Below are 20,193 nucleotides of genomic sequence, written 5' to 3'. Positions count from 1 at the left end.
GCATCTGAGCTGTGGCTGGCGTCCCCCAACCCCAGCAGCGCGTATTCCTCAGCGGCCACGCTGGGATTCGCCCAGTGCTGACGCAGAAAGGGGACAGACGCGGAGATGACGGAGCTGCAGCCGAGCGTCCCCTCTCTGAAAGGCACCAGCGGGGAGCTCTGCGTGCTTGACACGGAATAGACTTGTTTGAGCTGATGCTTGGGCCAGCGTATTTCACTCAGCATTCACCAGGGCCCCGCTGTTGACAAGAACTCATTCATGCCCAGTAATTTGTCCTCTGGGGAACACCTCTCCTCCTTCCTGGGGCTGCTCCGCTCACCCAGGACTTCGCTCGCCCGCTCCAGCTCTCGCTGCTGGCTGCCATCGTCCTCTCTCCTGCCCTGCCAGGTGACACGCACCTGCAAAAGTTAAATTCATCGCTTGTCCTTCAGATGGTGATTAAACTGTGCCCGTTTCAGGGCAGCGCTCGTTAAAAAAAATAACTATCTGTTCCTACCGGGAAGGTGCTACAGAAAGCTCGACCCTTTTCCTTCTTGTCAGCTCATCAGCAATTTGCCAAGCTGTTAGCGACTCGTTTGGACCCATCTTCCTTCAAAAGAACATCTAACGGGGGAATTTATTATTTAAAGACGTCTGACAGTCTGACATTCGCAGCGGGTCAGCCTCCAGCCCCTGCCTTTCCCCTTTTCTCATAAAAAACCAAAAAGCCACCAGGGATCAGGGCGCTGCACCTCCCTGTCCCGAGGCAAAGCAAGAAGAGGCAGCTCCTGGCTTCGCCCTCGGTGGCTCCCTGTGCTTTCAGGCTCCTGAGGAGACACACGCCGCTCAGGAGCAGGACCTGGGCTCCTGCCTTCCCCTCCTGGCTGTGCTTTCACCCGTAAACAGCCCGCCACGAGCCTGCCGGGGCTGGCGGCCGCGCGTTTCCCATCTGCGCCGAGGGTGGAGGCAGGTTTCCACCCACACCTCCTTGATTTCACGCGGGGAGCTCGGCAGCCTTGCAGCGATTAAAGCACTCCTGGTGCAGAAATCACCAAAAGCGGGGCAGCTCTGGTGCAACGGGGACCCCTCACCCTAAATAACCCTACAGGAGCGTTGGTCCTGCGCTAGCCTGCAAGATGCGGCCCTGCACTGATGCCTCACCTCTGCTCGCAGAAGCACGGAGCCTGCAAATCCCCCTGCTCACGTCAGAGCCCTAATGCTCTCCCCGTGCTTCCATCACAGCTCGGTAATCCTGGCTCACCCCCGGCCATAAGTGCGCCTCCTCCTTCGGTCCTTTCTGAGTTTGTTCTGACGACCAGAGGGCTGGAGAAGGGCAAAACCCACTGCAGCTGGAGCTTGGAGCCCCTCTCGTCTCCAAAGCAGCTCTCCAAAACGCCACCAACAACACAAAACCGACAGCCCCGGGCTCCACGGGACACCGGAGCGGCCTCCTCGGGGCAGGGAGCCTGCTCTGTGCGTCGCCTGCCATACTCACGGGGCGGCACCGCGCGCTGCTCCAGCGCCGCGCAGGCACAGGCTTCATCAATATTTAAGCATGAAGTCAGGAAGCCTGTAGCCAAGGCAGCTTTCAGGCCCCGCTTGGATCGATGCCGAACAAAAGGCTGCAGCACGAGGACGCAGAAGCGAGGCCCAGCCCGCGGGCTGGCGCTGCCACCTCTCCTTCCAGGGCTCGGCACACGGAGCTGCCCGTAGCATGCTCCAAAAGCACCCCCAAGGGAGCACAGTTCCTCTTCCCGGAGCATTTTCCATTTTGCAGCCAGCTTCACGAACGGGTGCCGCCACGATCCCGGTCACCTGCTCAAAATAGGACTTTAATGCCGGCCCTTTCAGACCAAAACATCTGAGGCTTCAACCACGGGGTCAGCGGTTCCAGCACCCCGGCTCGGAGCAGATGCTCCCGAGCAGCAAGGAAACCATAAAGCACTTAGCTCGTTCGACACGGCGTTGGGGCGGGAGATCTTATTTCCCTTCGCTGTAGATGTAACCGATCACGAGATTACCCACAGCCCTTTCGCAGTTGAGCCCCGCCGCCGGGCTCCCTGCGATGCTGAATGGAGTCCCAGCCTCTGAGACACACAAAAAAAAAAATACAGAATTTGCCTCTTTTTAGCCAGCTTGATTTTCTGGGGTCAGTTAATTGTTATTCGGATGCCGGAGCACGGATAGGAAAAGTATTTTATCAAGATAAAACAAAAAAAAAAGGGAGTAATTACATCTGGTGGCTGCCATCAAGAACTGAGACACCTTCCCTGACCTCAAGCAAATCTGTTCAACTACTGTCTCAGTTCCCCTACCAATGAAACGGGGATAAATTTATGTCCCTTCCAGGGAAAACTGCACGGGTACGGGATCAGAATGCCTCAGAAACAACCTACGGAAGGGTAAGACTCCTGGAGAGAAGCATTTATTGAAAATATTGGCAAGTTAAGGCGAATCCTCGGCGACAGCGCCAACGCCGCAAATCCACCTGCTCTCCAGCCCCGGCCAGAGCCAGCAGGAATGGATACCCGCCACCTCCTCCGTCCCCGGGGGAGATAAATTAGCTGGTTACGTAAGGAAGCGACCGGCACGGCGCTTCCAAGGGCTGCCCGAGCCCTTCCCCTTAATGCCGCCGGAGATTAGAGCGAATCGAAGGGTGGAAGCAAGGCGAGGGGCTGCGGGTGAGGCTTTGCACGGAGGAAAACGCTGCAGTCTCTCCCCTTAATGCACTCTAAATCCCAGCTGATTTCCAGCTCCGCTGTTAGGAAAAAAAAAAAAAGGAGGAAAAAACCCCAGCATTAATATCGTTTTAGTGCAAGCTGGGCAAGCGAGGTGGAGTGACTCAGGGCCTGGAAGGGTGGGAGGTGTTGAGGGGAAGCATCCAGAGGAATCCAGAGCGTGACAGCATTTTGGAAGCCAACCAAAAGGGGTGCAGATCTGCCAAAGGACACTAAAGCGCTTCTACGGATCTGCTCGGTTGCTGGTTTTGAGCATCCAGGGTCAGATTCTCCCTTTGATAAATGCTGCTCGTCCCCCTCACGCCCGGCAGGCAGGGAAATACAGAGGTGAAATACAACACACGGCTGCTCATCCCTCTGCTCATCCCTCCCTGCATCCCCGCAGCGAAATACCAGGGTTGGCATTTCATTTCTGCTCCCTCTTCAGGCCGGCTGACTCCACAGCAAGAGGCGTCAAGCACAGCACCCTGAGGAAAGCCGCTCTTCCCTCCTCTCCCCCAAGCGCTGATGTTTTAGGACGAGCGCATTCCCTACAAGACGAGGATTTTGATGGGAGTCGAACCTGACGTCTGACCTAGAAGGATTTCTGCTTTATATGCAGAGCAACAAGGCGAGAACTCAGCGGTCTGCCCCCGGCTGCGCACGCGTTTTCCCCCTTTGACAATTACTGCCCAAATAGCAACTTTTTTTTTTTAGACACAACTTCACAGTCCTCATCCTTCCTGGGCTTATTTCGATGCCTTCCTCTCTATTCCATCAAATAACCGGAGAGTTTCATCTCTTAATTTGGGAAGTGTGGTAAAGGCATCAGACAGATACAGCGAGACTGGCGGTGGTAGATAAACTAGGCACACCAGTGTGACCCAGTACCATCCTGAACCAGTTTCCACGAACCTTCTGTATTATTTATTCACTACCAGCTTAGTCTGGATATCTACGAAAGTCCCCAGAGTTGGAAAAAAAGACGCTGAGTGAGAAGCTCTACAGAAAATCCCCCGAACTAAGCCACTGGCCATGCAGCGGCAAGATGGGAAACGAGGCAGAAGGCAGCACGCTGAGGCTGGCTGCCGACGGACGACCGAGCAGAGAAGCAACAGTTGTTCAAGAGCAGCCACCAAGCATAAAGGAATAAAAATAAACAGTAAGACAACTAGAGAAGGAAGGAAACGAGTGGGTAATAAAGTGTTGGTCATACTCCCTGCCACTCCACAGTGAAGTGTTTTGGAGTCAAGCTTATCATGGCACTGACTAGCGGTGTCAACCAAGTCTGGGTCCTGGGCAGTGTACGGGGACAGAACGGGAGCAATCCTTCCCCATAAAACTAGGGCTGAAGAGCAAGCTGGCAGGAGGAGGAGGACAGCGGAGCCCCCAGCACCAGGGAAGCAAACGAAGTTAGTGCTATCATTTTGCTCTCTGGGCTTTTAAGTCAACCTGAAGTGAGGCAGAGCTATTCTACTGGGGAAAACTTGATATTTCAAGTGGAGAGGAAAAAAAAAACCCTAGCCGAGAGCAAAGGAAAAAAAAATTTAAAAATAAAACAGAAAGCAAAAACTTTCCGGCAGCCTTACCATTGGCATCTTGGACTCCGGTAAGCGCTCCTACTGCCGCCGCGGTTTCACCAGACAGGACGATCTGTCCTCCACCTTGGAGAGTGGCTTCAGCAAGTGTGGCTACTGCGTGGGCTGCTGCTTCACTGGGGGCACAGAAAAGAGAAGGGAAGGGTTAGGAAGACCACCAGGCAACCCTGCTCCAGTAGGACCCATTTAACTAGGTGCTGATATCAAGAGAACATACACAGGAAGGAGGGACTCTCACCAGGGCCAGCTGAAGTTATCCAGAATGGAAAATCTGCAGTGGAGGAGGAATACAAGGAAATAAGCTGCTTTCACTGCCTTTTTTTCAGCTTGCCTCTCTCTCAGTTAGAATATCCGTGCCTTCTTTAACATCCTTTTGCCTGCGACTTCACTAAAAGCTTTTGGACGATCCCAGTAAGTTGTAACACAACGTGGCTCCTTCCTGCCTCTGGTTTCCAGTACAAAACTCATTCTTTTGCCACCGGGTCTCTCCAGATTTTCCAACTCCCCCTCTCACTACTGATTCAGCCAGCTTACCTCGCACTGCAGAAGGCCCAGAGGTTTACCGTTACCAGGATCACATCAGCAGCTCTCTATTTAGAGAAGACAGAGTACCTCTCCCCAGCCAAGTGGTTTAATAATTCTTTTTAATGAGTGATTGGTAGCTAAGCACGGTATTCTTAAATTTCCTCGCACGAATGAGGTCAGACCAAAGGCCCTCCTAATGCAGCAACCCTGCTGTGAGAACAGCCAGTATCAGATATTTAGGAAGGAGTGTGTATGATCCTTCCCTTCCTACACCCTCTCAGCTTCCGACAGTCAGCAGCGTATTGATTTCCTACATCAGAGACTGCATCTGGACCATCAGGTTTGATTTTTCTAATCCCCTTTGAAACCCATTTATACTTTTTGCTTCCCCAACATCCTGTGTCAATGAGACCCACATTTAATTAGATGACGTGTGAATAAAAACGTTGCATTCTGGTAGTCCAAAACCTACTCCCTCGGTCTTGCTGGGCAGCCTGTGCATCTGATAGTGCAAGAAATGGAAAATAACAGTTCCATTTTCATTTTCCTCGTGACTTCATAGACTTCCAGTAATCTCTTTTCCAAGCTGAAGAGACAGAGTCCGCTCGCTGTGGAAGGGCTCTTCCTGGCTTCCTGATTAGTCTCATCCTTTTCCAGACTTTTTCTAAATATAAGACATTGTTTGAGGGGTGTGTGTGACCATTTCTCACATTATTCAAGACGTAGACGTCCCATGGGTTAGTACAGTGGCCTAATCCTGCCTTGCTCTCCATGCCCTTCCCTGTAATTCCTAATATTCAACTTACTCGCCTGACAATACCTGCTCAGCAGGGATTCTTGGAGCTTGCTGAATGGTAACTGGTAACAAACAGTTCCTCGTTGGGTCTATACAGGAGATACTTCTTCACGCGTGGATTATTTGGCAGGGATTGAGATGATATCCTATTTGCCATTTCGTTGTACAGTCCGAGTGCTCTGAGCATCCTCCAACAACCGTTCAAACTTCTCCAGACCCCTTGGATAAATATTAGCTACTCAGGGCATATTTTCATTTCTCAATAGCCCCTCTGTCACTCAGGGCAGCTCTCAAACGCTGTTACTGAGCCAGAATATTTTCTTGTTCTGCCTCCCTACCCCTTTTGGCTGATCTCTCTTCTGAACCCGCAGCTACGTGGAGGCAGAGTGCAGGAAGGCCAACTACAACAGAGCAAACCTGGGGGTAAACCCAGACTTGCTGCTGTAACACTATTTCCTAGACTTTGCACACTTACTTGAAGCCACTTTCAGGGGCAATTCAGCATTTTAATCATCGATTAAGGTTGCACCCCTGAAAATAATAACAACCACACAGCATAAGAGCTGTGCCCAGTTACAGCGTGCTCCACAAGCACTAATTAGTTCGAATCAATGAATGAATCACCTCCACCTTGTCCTCCTTTACCAGGAGGCCCCATACTTCCCATCCTCAACCCTGGCAGAGCTTTCACCCATCCCAACACGCTGTTTGCGGGCGCACTGCTCTGCACGGACTACGAGACTCCTTTGCTCCCTGTCAGCAGAATCAAAGATAGCAGCCCTCAGCTAAATTAAGCATGAAGTTTCCAGAGCTGGAAGAGCCTTCAGCTCTCAAGGACTTGCTGAGATGTTCCTACAGGTAGGGGAAAGACCCCCAGCAGTGTTTGGTGGCAAAGAAAAGCGAGCACCTGTTCCACATGGAAGGTTTGGGGGGCTAGTCACCCAGACGGGACCCCAAACCCTCCCACTGTCAGTAGAGAAAGAGGGTGACAATAAAATGCGAAATAAAACGCGAGGCCCATCATTCCCACTGCAATGCTGCAACAGGCTTCACGTTGCTCCTGAGCTACGAGCTGTTTCAGACCTACTACAGGGCCTTCCCGGGTATAAGCACAGCTGACCCTGTCTTGAGGCACAACAGCGACTACGTTACTCGTTGAAAGCTCTTCCGCTCATGTTTTCTAGGAGCCTTCATTTCATTTTAACATTTCTTTTTTGTTAGGGATTCTGAACTCCCTAAATGCAGGAAAAGGAACTGCTCGTTGGTGACCTTAAGAGCCAGAACTAGTAGCAATGGGACAATATTAAATTGAAAGCACACTGGTTTCAGAAAAATTTCTCAAGAGTACATAGAAAAAAAATCTACCAACTAGAAACGTGCAGGACACAGGTCCTGCAAGCCAGATTCCAGGAGACTGGACTTTTTTTTTTTTTTCAGCTCCATGCCTAGTTACTTCATCTGTTCTTACAGTGTCCTAAATAGATCACTTGGTTTTAAAAGGCAATTTTCCAGTGGAACTATTAGTTAAAAAAAAAATCCTACTCAATCAGCCTCCTACAGCAGCAGAGAAGAACATATCTGACGGACTTGAATCTGGATCACGAACAGAAACAGTTCTGGGTGGGTTTGCAATTCAGTTACGACAGCAATTTGGAAGCAAGCTGGTGATGGACCCCAGGATCGAGGTGGCTGCTTTAGTAATTTGTGATCCCCGCATAGCATGGTCTTGGAGCTCTACCCCAACTACCAGCGCTGTGGGCTCGTGTCGTGTCCCAAGCCACGGCTGCTCAGCCTTTACTCTGACAGCCTTTAATCCAGAACCCTGATTTGGATGAGGAAAACGTTTTGCCCACACCTCAGCAGTGTGAAACCTCCTGCGCTGCTGGGGCTGATGCCGCGTCCTGTCCTGCTCCCTCGGGCTGCAGCCGCAGTGTGCCCCAACCACTTCCAGTTTTTAAGAACATCAAGCAAAGCTTAAAAAACTCCCCAGAGCTGAGCAAAGACGCTGCTTCCTGCTGCGCGGACCTGCACGGAACTAGACTTTACCAACTTTACCCGTTGGTGCACTGAGCTCAACATTCTGTTTTCTGACGAGAGACCAAGGCAGCACACCACTGGGAAATTCAGCCTTTTAGTAAGGAACTATTACTAATTCTGGTGGATACACAGACCAGCGTACCAAACGGCACTGTCAGCACGTTAGGACTCTTATTAGCAAGCTCGGTTCTGTAACCGGACCCTTGCTGAACCCAAACCATTTAGGGGGTACAGTTACCACCTACCGTTTCCCCTTTCAGGAAATTTCCATGTCAGTGTGCTCCTACTGTTACAGTGGAAACTGAAAACTATCCTGCAGACTCCTGTATGCAGGTGGAACTAGGAATCTGCTAAGGAAAAGCCTCCACAGGACTGCAGACAGTGTCCTTTTACTGTCAGAGTGAAAACCTAGGAGAAAGCACCCGCGTGCAGCCTTCTAGCCTTCTCCTCTCCCCCGTACCTGTTGAGTGCCATGGTAACAGTTGCTCCTTGTTGCATCTCCTGAGATGCTGCCACTGCTGCTTCTGCTAACGATGCCACTGCCTGCGTGGCCTCTGATGCCTGCGTCGTCTGGATGGTCATCTCACCCCCCTGTAGCGTTGCCCAGTTCTGCTCCACCTACGGAGGAAGAACAAGAAGGAAGGTCCCAGGATGTGAAGCCATCCCGTGAAACGACGGCTGCTGCCTAAAACAAAGAAGTCAGATAGTTTCGAGAAGTCTTTGGAGAATCCTGCACGTACTCTGACTCTCTCCCAGAGACTTTGACAGGGAAAAGAGAGCACCAGGGGGGAAAGACCAGGATCCAGCTGAGAACACCACGGACCCTACAACCCTCTCTCAGCCATGAGTGAGTTTCTGTAGCCTGCCCTCAAGTCTAGCTGCTGTTCTGCACATGTTCAGTCTGCAAGCGAGAACTGCCAGGCACTTTTTAAAGCAGCCGCACTGCTGCGGTGCTGGAAGCTCAGCACAGATCCCCGTCCCACAGGGCAAAGGGCTGCACGTGCCTCCCTGTTTCCATTTGTCTGCACCCCTCCCGTCATTTTGGGGAACCAAACACGTTCCCATTTAGGATTTATTTATGCTGGACTTGTCTCAAGCTCACCTAAAGCTCACAACTGGAACTTGTTTTGCTGTAGTACGCTTAATAAATGAAAGTGGCCATCCCCAGTTCAAGGCAACTGCTTTGCTCTCCTGTGCCCACAGCTGACCCTGGGCGAAAGGATCCAAAGCAGGGAGGAAGCAGCGACAGGGCGTTGAGACAAGGTGAAAAGAAGCCGAGTTAAGAGAAGGCGAAGTCTTTTAGGAAAGATGGAACCAAGTCTGAGTGCCTCGAGAGGAAGAAGTCGCAGATGGGAGGGATCTCAGGAGAGCTGGACTGAGTTTGTGCTGCTCCCTAGCCATGCCGAAACCAAAGCAAAGCAAGCCCGAGCAGGGAAAGGCACCCTTCCCACCACCATGCAGGAGGAGAACATACGTATATTCTGCAAATACATGTATTCAGCAGTCAGGCAGATCTCCACTGTGGCGCACAGCGCCCTGCAAAAACGCCTAGGCTGTTTCAAAAGGGGGAAGGACTTACTGCAGGCAAAGGAGGAGGAATTCTCCAGGCCCTTCTCCACACTAACACAAAAGTTGTGCTGCTGAGATCGTAGCAAGCATCCCTGCTCCGTGTTGCTCTGCATCCTATAAACACGTCTGCTTACTCAGAGCTAACTCACATCTCCACGCAGCATGACAGCGAGGCAGAAACATCCTTAGAGACGCTGCCAGCAGGCTGTGGATTTGTCTGCACATAGCGATCCCAGCCATTCACCAATGAAAAAACTTTTGTATCTTTATTTCGTCCAATATCTCTTAAACGTTTAATTTACAGGAGGAGCTCGGTGCCTGCACTCCCTTGATTTCTGTTTGTCCCTCTGAAAATTTTCTTACAGGTGTCAAGAGACATCTGAAGAGGGTTCTGAAAACCCTCAAAGTACTTCAAGGTCACAGCCAGGCCGCTTCCCTTTGCTCCTGAGATGGAAATAGGGTCTTGTGCAGAACAAAGCTGTTCTGTGCTGCCACCTGTCGCCCTGAAAGCCTCGCTCGCACAGAGCTGACCAGACCCCAGCACTCCTGCACAGACCGTCCGCAGCCGGACAGCCTGGCACGCAGCAAAGGGGCGGAAAGCTGCCTGCAGCCTCATGGATTTACAGGGGGGTTAGTGGGGAAAAAGAGGTTAAAAAAAAGCGTAAGTTTCCTTGCGGTCTTTAAACTTATTAACGTGTTTAAAAAAAAGAAGCGGAAAAAATAAACGCATGCAAGTTTGAGAGGTCAGATTTGAGGGTTGAAGTGGTCTGACGGAGTCCTCAACAGAAGGAACTTTGCCCAGTTTTAGAGCACTGGAAGAAGCTTTCACAGTACGTGGAACAGTACTGCGCTCCGCGGTACCTCATGTTGTCTCGAATATAACGTGCATTTATGAAGCTCTCTCCGGTATTCACTTGCAAACCTCTCTAAAAGCTGCAGAAGAAGAACAGTCCCATTTTGTCCAGAGATCAGTAGCCGAAGAATCACACCATTTGCCCACAGCCATGCAATATCCTCCACTAACCACAGGCTCAGAATACCCCAGGCGTCACCCCCAACCCTGAACTGGCAAAACTCGGGATCTCGAGCACACGTGAAACAATTATCCCAAACAAACACAGAAACGTGCATTTGTGCAGTTAGGTCTCTATCTGCTGGAGCAGATCTCCCAGAATTAATGTATAGGACATTAAAATGGGATGAAATTCAGAGCTGAGGCTTCTGCCATAATTGCATTTGTATGCTCTTGAGTCAAAACGACAACAGTTCAGCACTTCCTATATGAAATTTCGTATAGTTTCACATGTATTTTAACCCTGAACACTGCAGGGTTGGTGTTTTTTTGTGACTTAATTGTGACAAATATTTAACTTTGATGAAGTCAAATAGGATGATCGTGCTCTGAACACGATGAGCACGACCCAGATCCTTACCTCCCCGTCAGTCACTGCGGAATAATTGACTTGTGCGACGGTGACCGTGGTAGGCAACTCGGAGGCATCAGCCAGCGTGGCAACTGTAGCACCGGTGCCAACCTGCAGAAGTCAACAAGATGCAGCTGAACACGCTTGCTAGTGCAGGAAAACATCCATATAATTCAGACAAAGGGACAGTCAAACGCTCTCAGGTTACAAGGCATTGCATCTACAGAGAATAACAGTAATGGGCAGAGCTCGTGGAAAATCCTGAGCTGTCTCCAAGGGGAAAAAATAACATGCTAAAGCAATGTCAGTCTGCAGCAGCTTCCAGAGTGGGGACAGGGCCCAGAAATGAGTTTTGCACAGCCCTTGTGTCTGTCTGAACACAGGCCCTCGCTATTTTCCTAGCCTCACAAAGAACAGCTGCAGGATACCACTGCCATTCCCAGGTGCGAGCAGGGTGCACAGGTGGAACCAAGACACTTCTCCCATCGCGTGGAAGTCGTGTAAAAAGCCTACCCTGTAAAAACTATACCCTGCGTATCAGCTATCATTTATAGCACCACTTACCACTCACAGGGGCACTGCTCTCCAGGCACTTGGCAAACATCAGTCCATCCTCACTACCCTGCTGGCTTTGGAAATTACACTTTCCCTATTTAACAGCTGGGAAAAGGCAAAACCTGGGAGATGTGCAGCTTTGTTTCTAAGCAGAATTAAACCTGTAGGTGCTAGAAAGTCGATGAGATCTCAGGTGCTGGGCACCTAAGAGAATACTATCAAGGGGAAAATGTCTGTTAGCAGGTGAGCAAACAGAAGCAGCTTGGCACGTCTGCTGGGCCTTGGGGGAGCAGAAAGCTGGGCCAATTCACTGAAAAGCTTTCATTTGAAAAGCAAACAAAAAAAAAACAAAAGCAAAACAAAAATAAAGTCCACGTCTTGAGCTGCCAGAAGCTGCCGCCCCACATGGAGAAGGGAATACAGCAGCAGCAACTTCAGCTGTGAATCCCCTAAAGCGGTCTAAGACATCCTTCCCTCGGGGCAGCTTGAGAATTACAATATTTATATCTTAGACAATTTAGGTGTAAGAGCAGGGGACACAGAAGTACCTAATGCCATGGATTAAGGTAGATTTCATGCCATTAAAGAAAAGCAGTCCCATCACGTTCCCTCCCGTCACTTCATCCCACGGCCGCCACAGGTTTTGTGTGGCCACATGAGCTGTGTGTCTGGTTGCGAACGGGTTAGTAAAACCCAGGTCAGACCCTGAACTACTTGACCAAATAGCTGCAGGTCTGTCCGTGCTGCCACAACAGGAGAGCAAGGGATAGGAGCGGGGAAGAGAGAGGATGGGACCGCTTCTTTGAGCAGGAGCACTGGCTTAATGAGCCAGAGGGCTGAGACATTGATAAAGAGAATTCCTGAAGGACACGGCAAGCTACCAAAAGGAGTTTGCTCTAAACCACCTCTCCTAGAGGCAGGCAAGTTGATCCTGAGTCAGCTGTGCTGGGAACGCTGGAGGGCTTTTCTCACCTGGATGAGGGACACGGTGCCATCGGGGTTGCTGAAGGTTTGTACCACTGTCTGTGACGGCACCAGGTGCGCTATGCTGTGTGTGGTCGTGGTCTGCTGCTGCGTCTGCTGGTCCTCGAACGCGTAGAGCAGGTCCTCACGGCCATGCTGCTTGTAGCAGTTCTTCACGATAGTCCGCAACGCCTGGGTCCACGACACCTACCGGGAGAATCAGAAAGGAGTTGAGAGCGTGTAAAAACTATTCTGAACCGCTTGAATGCTGCTACTGCTGTGATTTGCATGCTTACCTTTACTGGGTGCTTTTCAATAAATCATCAAACAAGATGCCCCCAGTACCTAATCCCTCCATCCCCTCATTGACCAGGACTCAGAAATTACCCTGAGCCACTGCACTTCTATGTATGGATACAGAACGAGCACACTTGACCAAAGGAGGGCATATTTCTCAATGAAATCTCAATGAAATTTCTCTGCCTTGAAAGCTTAAAGAATTGAGGCCAACACACAGAAAATCACCTCCACCTTGAAAGAGCTGAGGACGCAGCGCCACTTCCAGCCCCCCAGGCATCCCTCCCCACCCAACCAGATCCGCATCAGCACTGCCCTCACACCCTGGGAGCCTTTCCTTGACAGTCTCCTTGTGACAGGTCGGTGACAACATCACCTGTGTGGGATCCACAGCTGTAACTGATACCCAAGACCTTTCACCCTTTCTCTCACTTCTCTTTTTCCTGGCTCCACCACACATTTTTGATCACCCGCCTTTAAGCACAAAGGTCCCTGCTCAGGATGGGACAGTAAACCCTTCAAGGGCTTCACGAGGCCACGACACAGACTCGGTGGTAAATGAGCTGCATACTTGGAGAGTTGGCTGGTCTTAGGCTGGGCAGGCTGCTTCAAAAGGCCACAGAGATGAGCAGGTGATGCAGCTAGCAAGAAGGACACCCGCTGCAGAAGGAGATGTGCTTCAAATACCTGCTCGTCACAGCACGCAGGCAGGGACAGAGCAGGTTGCACGCTACACCTCCCATCTCATCGCTCTCCCGAGCTCGATGTCTGACACTAAGCCAAGGACGGGCGGATGATGCAGTTTCTTCCATCACTCGAGGGAAAGAAAAACGGCTCCCCCAAAAACTGAAGGCAGACCCATGGGATACCCACCCGCTGCTTCTGTTCCTCCGTGCGGACGTCGCTGCGGACGTTGGCCCACGGGATGTCCTCAGGCCACCAGATGGGCTTGCAGCTCTCCTTGCCCCAGCCTGGCTTGCCGCGACCCGTGGAGTATTTCAGCATCTCCGGGATGAAAGCTCGCAGCTGTGCCTGGAACAAAGCGCATAAAAGGGTTTGTAGGAACGCAAATCTGGTAGTTTTGAGATGCATAGGACCAAGTTACTGCATTTCATTTCCATCCTGCTGGAAATATGACCTGGAAGAGGCCTGCATGCCCAGGACAAACGAATCCTGTATCATCTTCCCCCAAGTCTCAGCTGAGAAGAGCTCGCTAGATTATGGAACAGCAGAAACAAAATGAATCCAACTAGAATAAGGCAAAACACATGCTGTCTTAGCACGCTTTTTGGTTTAAACACTACCACGAAGAGAGCTAACCAACCTGAAAGGGGAAATAAAACAATTAGAACAACGCAGGACAAAAAAAAAATTAAAAGAAAAAACATTCAATGTCCCTACAGCTGCAAGAACTCACTTGTGAGCTGATGTACGTTTTACGTTGATGTTGCAAAGAGGACAGAGCTTCAGCGAGCTTCTCCAGCTTAAAGACACTCTTACCTGTTCTTCCCTACCCCTGCAGAACATATCACACACTGCACTGATTTTCTGAATCTGTTTTTAACTTCTCCCCCAGCGGGGACACCTTTCAACCCAATTGTGCTTTTCCATGGCACCCGCAGAAACCGGCCAGCTGGTGACTGCCTTTACCATCAGCAGACCATACCTTAGAAAGAGAGATTGGCACAGCTAATTGAGCAGGCACGTCACCAAGAGCAGCTAATGTCCTTAGAGTCGTCTACTAGAACATAAAACTCACGGAGGGTGCTGGGGCACGTTTGGGTTTTGTCCTGGGCACTGCCTGGAGGTGCAGGAGGAGGCCGGTGCAGCCGTAGAGCTGAGCAGGAAGAGCACGACCGCCCACACCAAATTAAAACGTGTTAACTTCAAGCTAACTAGTTGCATGTCAGAATGCCTCCCTGCATCCCTTCGGTACTTGCTGTAAAAGCCATTTGAGTTCTGCTGTCCTGGCGTGCAATATCTGTCGGAGGAACGGGAGGCTGCAGAGCGCCTGACCCCGCAGCACCCCGCTAAACGCACCACGACCTGCGGCAGCTCTTCGGGGCGCATGGCTGCTCTTCAAGGGCAGAGCCCCACCGCAAGATGTGATGTTGGGCTCTAGTTTAGAAATCTAAGAAGAAAAACTGAAGTGTGCTTTGATAAAAACCAAGCAATTCATTTGAATGCATGATTTGCTGCTTGCACAGTTGGCAGCAGTGGCTAGGGACTTTAAAGGCAATAAAAATCCAGTGTACTCGTGGGTCTGGACATGGTGTGTCTGCTGCCACCCTAAAAGAAACTCTGCTGCCCAGCAAAGCGGCTGCATTTCAGCCTTTCCATCATTCCCGAGCTAACAGCAAGCCCAAGAAGGGGCCAGAGCCTGCTAGAGATGGAGCAGCCCTTCTGGAGCAGCCCCCACCACCCCAAGGGCATCCTCAACCATCTCAGGGACAGCGAACCAAACCCCAATTTATAAACAGGGCACGGAAAAGCCACCAGCTCGCCCGTGCCCACACACAGGTACAACCACTGCAGTGTCTTCCCTTCCAGCCCACGACGCGGCCTCCAGGCCGGTGAGGTTTGCTCGGCCCAACAAACCTGCTGGTGGCATCGAGTCGCCCGGTGCAACAACGGTTAAAAGTCTCCTTCCCGGAATCGCTGCCTGCGAGCCGTGCTCCTTGTTACCAGATGGATTAATTACTGGTCCCGGGGAGTTCAGCAGCTCGAGCTACTCTAGGCACTTGTTAAGGAGGGCTCGCCTTTAATCCGCCAGGGAGACAATCAGCAGCGACGCCGCAGCCTGCTCCAGTGCCAGGACGTCTCTAATTAGTGCCGTAACGAGACCTCACCCCAGCAGCTCGCAGGGGTCTGCCACGGGCACCGAGACAAAGACCCCGCGTGTCTCAGAGGGCGCAGCCGGGAGAAGCCGCTGCAGTCACTTCTGGGGCAGCCACCTTTCTGCTGGCTCCGGCCACAAACCACCCAAAAAGCAAGCCTCTCCCCAAAAAGCAAGCCTCTCCCCAAAAAGCAAGCCTCTCCCCAAAAAGCAAGCCTCTCCCCAAAAAGCAAGCCTCTCCCCAAAAAGCAAGCCTCTCCCCAAAAAGCAAGCCTCTCCCCAAAAAGCACGCAGCTCACTCTGGTTTGCACCGTTGTCAGCTCTGGGAAAGGCTCCTGTAATCTCTAGCACGTAGAGAAGCTGTACGAAAGTCTCCTCGACTGCTCCCAAAAGCAGAAGAGGGCAAAGGAGCAATGGCAGCAAAGCCCCCCGGGTACTTTGTTCACTTGCCCTTCTGTTTTTCGGTTAAATAAATATATGTATTTATATATATTTTAACGTTCAGGGTACAAAGCAAGGCATCTTCCAAGGCTGCGGCACAGCGCTGCCAGCAGGGAGCCCTGGGACTGCTTTTCCCCAGCCCAGAGGACAGCTGGCACCTGCTGAACTGCCCCCACCAACGCCCTGCTGGTCTCCCCACGGAGGGCTCTGCTCACACATTTATTTATTTTTTGTGCAAATCTACCTTCTCTTCTGCCCTGAAACGGTGGTCAAGGCATAAATAGGAAGTGCTGAGGAGTTCTAAAGGGTCAGAGGGGAGCGGGCAGGATCATCGCTGCTCGTTCTTGCTGGGAACGATGCACGACGCAGGCTCTGAGCTGAAATACTGCAAAAGCAGCGTTCGTTTCTCACCCTGGGGTGCCTCCGCTGCGAAACAGGGACGCTCTCCCTCCCCCACACCCCAACGACCTGCTGGGACAGCAGAAACACGCTGTCCCCATACCGCATCTCCGATGGGGACCAGGGGGAGCACCACCCAAGCCTCGCACCTGGGCGATGGGGTCCAGCACGCAGGCTTGGCCCCGATCCCTGTAAAAAGGTTCTGAGAGCCACGGGCAGAGCAGATACCGCCCTTCAGTGCCCGGCGTCTGCTGCCTACAGCCTGGCACGCAGCGCTGGCTGCTGTTTGGGCTAAAGCTTTCTGCACGGCACCACGCAAACAGGCATCGAGTACAATTTTTCGAGGCCAGGGTAAGCTTTGCTGGCTTGCGTAAGCACGCTGCAAACCGCAGGTGCGCATTAGGTTAAGAAAAGAGAAATCAAAGAACAAAGAAGTGAAAATTGAAGTAAAATTAAAGAACAAAACACCCGTTCAGAAAAGCATCAGCAGCTTCTAGTGCCTCTCAGAGAGCTGACTGGTGCTCTGGCGTCAGCATCACCCGAGCTTCCTCCCTAATGCTATCGGCGAGCCACAGAGAACAACAAGGCTGAGTTTTTACAGGCAAACTCAGCTCTGCCGTGGTGTGCACGTCGCCAAAGCCCGTAAAGCGACGGGCCTTCTCTGTGGAATGGCTCCAGGGTAAGAGCCCCGCTGCAATGCCTTATTTTGCACAGCTGAGGTGGGCGATGCTCTTCGCTCGGAAGCATCTTTGCTCAGCAAAGGCTTTATTTCCCTCTAGAGCACCAGGGAAGCAGAGCAATTAAACAGAGTGATTTTCGCCTCCCCCTTTGAGGAGCCAACGCCTCCGCCACCTGCCTGCAGCCACCTGCAGCTGCTCGGCGCAGGGGCTTCGCTTCTCCCCTCCCAGAGACACCTCTGAGTTGTGCTGCCCAATTTACACTCGTAAATATTTTGGTTTTCCACGGGGCTTCGTAGCATCTAGTCAAAAAAAGCTCATTTCTTGCTAGCGGATAACGAGAATTCCATCAGCAGCTCTGGGAATCCAAATTCCTACAAAAACCAACAGCGTCTCCAGCCACGCGCCAGGCTGCAGGGATTTGGGAGTCAGCAGCACCACCACCACCTCTAACTGATGTATTTCGAATCCCACTGTGGCAAAAAAAATAAAAATAAAAATAAAAACTGCCAGTATTGCAGCCTCATCATGCTCAGCTTATCTGTGTTGTGTTTCTATTTTAAAAGTTTGGCCCCGAGTCTGGCAAAAACTACACGGCAGCTGGACTCCTTCAAGAGCAAAATTATCTCATAGCCACCACACGCACCGTCCTTACTGCCTGAATTCTGACCAGGAGGAACACCTGCTGCGCTGCGAGAACCCAGCCGGCAGTCTGTAGTCCTGTCAGTTAAATCTGGTGATCTGTCCTCAGACGGCCTGCAGGCGTTCCAGGATTGCAGGTTTTTAAAAGACGATTCACAAAAGGTGAGGCTGCCCCCAGCCCGGCCTTGGGCACCCCCCAGCTCCTCGGGGCAGCCTGGGCCAGGGCCTCACCACCCTCAGAGTAAAGAATTTCTTCCTAATCTCTAATCTAAACCCACCTTCCTTCAGATTAAAGCCGTTCCCCGTGTCCTACCCCTACCCCCCGGCACAGAGTCCCTCCCCAGCCCTCCTGCAGCCCCTTCGGGCCCCGGCAGCCCGCTGGGAGCTCTCCCCGGAGCCTTCTCTTCTCCAGGCTGAGCACCCCCAGCTCCCTCAGCCTGGCCCCGCAGCAGAGGGGCTCCAGCTTTTTGATCACCCTCCAACACCCCCAGGTCGTTTCTCCTCAGGGCTGCTCTCCATCAATTCTCCACCCAGCCTGGATTTATGTTTGGGATTGCCCCAGCCAGGCCCACCTCTCAAATCTGCCCAGGTCACCCTGTCCACGGCTTTGGAAAAGCCTTCACAAAGCTGTTTTGATTTACACATCGGAAGGAAGAAGGCTATTCCTAACGGGAGGCTTGTTTTAGCATAACACAGAACGGGAGGACTTGAGATAAGAGGCTCCAAGTTGCTGTGCTGTTGCATCAGCAGGCTGTGTTCGTGATGACAGAAGGCCCTGCAAAATACGGAGGGGGGAGGAAAAAGCATTTCTGGTTTAAGAGAGCTGCAAGGAGCCTGGGAACACAGGATTGGTGCATGTGGGGAAAGAAAAAAGAAGAAAAAAGCTCTGCCAGCAACTACTGCCTTAGATTGGAGAGCTGCTTCACACACGGACACACAAAGCAACCAAATCCCAGGGGCAACGTGGCTCGGCCAAATCTTTGGGCAAGGTTTCCTGAAGACCAAGGCCATGTCACACTTGCAAGGAAAGAAACAAAAACCGTTACTGTTATCTTAACGTGAAAAGCATCAGTGTTTTATTCAGAGATTTTAGGAGGGGGGGTTGCACAGCCACGTCCGGAGGAAAAGCAGAAAACACTTCAGCACTCCTTACCGTCAAAATATTTAATTTCCAACTCTATCATAACAAACGATTTGTATGATTAATGCAGTGGAAGGTCTCTCTGAAGTGAGAGCTTGTCACTTCTACTGCTGCTTTGACGGCACGTGCAACGTTAACAGCCAAGGAGACCTTTTTACGGACCCGTTTATGCTTGCACATATTCCGCACACTGCGAACCACTTTCTCAGACGTGTCACTGGTTTGCAAAAACTGGACTTCCTGACCTTATCCACCCACCTTCACCGCTCTTATTTCTTTCACTAGCAACGGCTCATTTCCTTGTTATTTCCTCAGAGCCCCCACGCTGCGGGTGCAGGCACCTTCGCTGCTCACAGCGTGCGGGGACGGCTTCCCTCTGCCTGAAAAAAATCCACTGCGAGGTCTCCTCCTCCTCGTTTTTAAGTCCTAGGCACTTCTGTTTAATTACTACAACGACAAGGCGACAGGGAAACTTTTTGTTTGCTAATGTGAATGCCAGACCTCCGTACGGTGCTCTTAGAGGAAGAGAAGAGACCACCAAAACGGCAGGCTGTTTCCAGGCTGGGAAGCCATTAACCACCCAAACCAAAAGCTGCCTTCCAACAGCTCTGCTCTGAGCCAACCTGCAAGTACCGGCCCGGCAGCTTACAAAAACAGCAACTACGTTTTGCCCTGCGTTGTCGTGGATTAGGAACGTGATCTGTTATACCTCGGCTAAGGCACAGTGGCTTTTGTAAAACTGCATGAGAAGCGTGAGCGTATCTGATTAGACCCAAGCACAGGAGCTGGTGTCGTGACCAGCACGTGATCGTTGCGCAGAGCACAGCGGAAACCAGCACACCTTTTGCTCTGTCACACTGCTTGTACGTTGCCCCAAAGCCCCCGGCCTTTCCACCTTGCTGCTGGCTTTCAGCATTTTAAATGTGTTACAGTGCATCACGCTGAGTTGAGGTCCTGCACCCCCAAGGAAGGAGAAATCCCTGCAGGATCCCTCCCACACCAAGGAAGCTTCCCTGGGGGCCCCCTCTCCTTCTCCCCAGCAGTAAGGAGGTCAGCAAAGAGCTGGACCTGGACAGAAAGGGATCCGCATCCCTAGAGCGGACAACTCCCCGTCTCCATCAGCAACATCTCGAGGTTTGATGTGGAGTTAAGCAATCAACAAGCTCTTCTCTGCTCCAGCCCACGGCAGGAAGAGGAGGATGGAAGGAACTAGAGCACACAAGAAACATCCAAGGAGGATAAGCCAAAAGCGGTACTGCAAAAGCCACCTTCCTGACCTCAGTGCCTAAAAATCCCTGCAAAGTGCAGAACAAATGGCTTCTCTGTTCCCAGCACAGGGGAGGTGAGAAGAACAGCTCAAAGGGGAACGCTCCCAGCAGCCTGACCTTGAGTCCTGACACACATCTCTACTGCTGCGTGCAGAAAATAAGCACCAATAACAAAGCTTCACGGCTAACTTCTATCTGAGCTGTCACAGTCCCTTGGGAAAGAAGAGATTAAGTGCATCCCCTGGGGATGTAGACATAAGCTCACTGTAAGGTGCCAAATCTCTCTCTCTCTCTGGTTCTGCCAAGTTTCTGCCGTGTCTGCCTGCTTA

At 51.5% G+C, this 20,193-nt stretch overlaps 1 protein-coding gene and 1 long non-coding RNA gene across 15 annotated transcripts in view; both read right to left on the bottom strand.

Moving 5' to 3' along the window:
* Nucleotides 1-20,193, bottom strand: part of NRF1 (nuclear respiratory factor 1) — a 61,876-nt gene that overhangs the window by 21,631 nt on the left and 20,052 nt on the right. For 10 of the 14 annotated variants that reach the window (XR_014585732.1, XM_083840760.1, XM_083840759.1 and 7 more), the window contains exons 6-11: nucleotides 13,334-13,492; nucleotides 12,173-12,370; nucleotides 10,655-10,756; nucleotides 10,083-10,154; nucleotides 8,113-8,270; nucleotides 4,286-4,410 (exon numbers count right to left, since the gene is read on the bottom strand). Coding sequence is in view for 13 of the 14 variants with exons in the window: in XM_083840760.1 (XP_083696886.1) it covers nucleotides 4,286-4,410; nucleotides 8,113-8,270; nucleotides 10,083-10,154; nucleotides 10,655-10,756; nucleotides 12,173-12,370; nucleotides 13,334-13,492 (814 nt within the window). In the remaining variant the exon portion in view is untranslated. Of the gene's footprint in view, nucleotides 1-544; nucleotides 2,738-4,285; nucleotides 4,411-8,112; nucleotides 8,271-10,082; nucleotides 10,155-10,654; nucleotides 10,757-12,172; nucleotides 12,371-13,333; nucleotides 13,493-20,193 lie in introns of those variants that run through there. The other 4 variants (XM_083840763.1, XM_083840755.1, XM_083840757.1 and 1 more) reach the window with 2 other exon arrangements.
* LOC310901475 lies at nucleotides 14,373-20,183 on the bottom strand. The gene is made up of 2 exons (XR_014585837.1): nucleotides 15,570-20,183; nucleotides 14,373-15,493 (listed from the first exon to the last, which is right to left on the bottom strand). It is a non-coding gene; the product is annotated as an uncharacterized lncRNA (long non-coding RNA).

The sequence above is a fragment of the Anser anser genome, assembly GCF_964211835.1.
Source record: "Anser anser genome assembly, chromosome: 1".
NCBI lineage: Eukaryota > Metazoa > Chordata > Aves > Anseriformes > Anatidae > Anser > Anser anser.
This window is presented reverse-complemented; position numbering and strand designations above follow the sequence as displayed.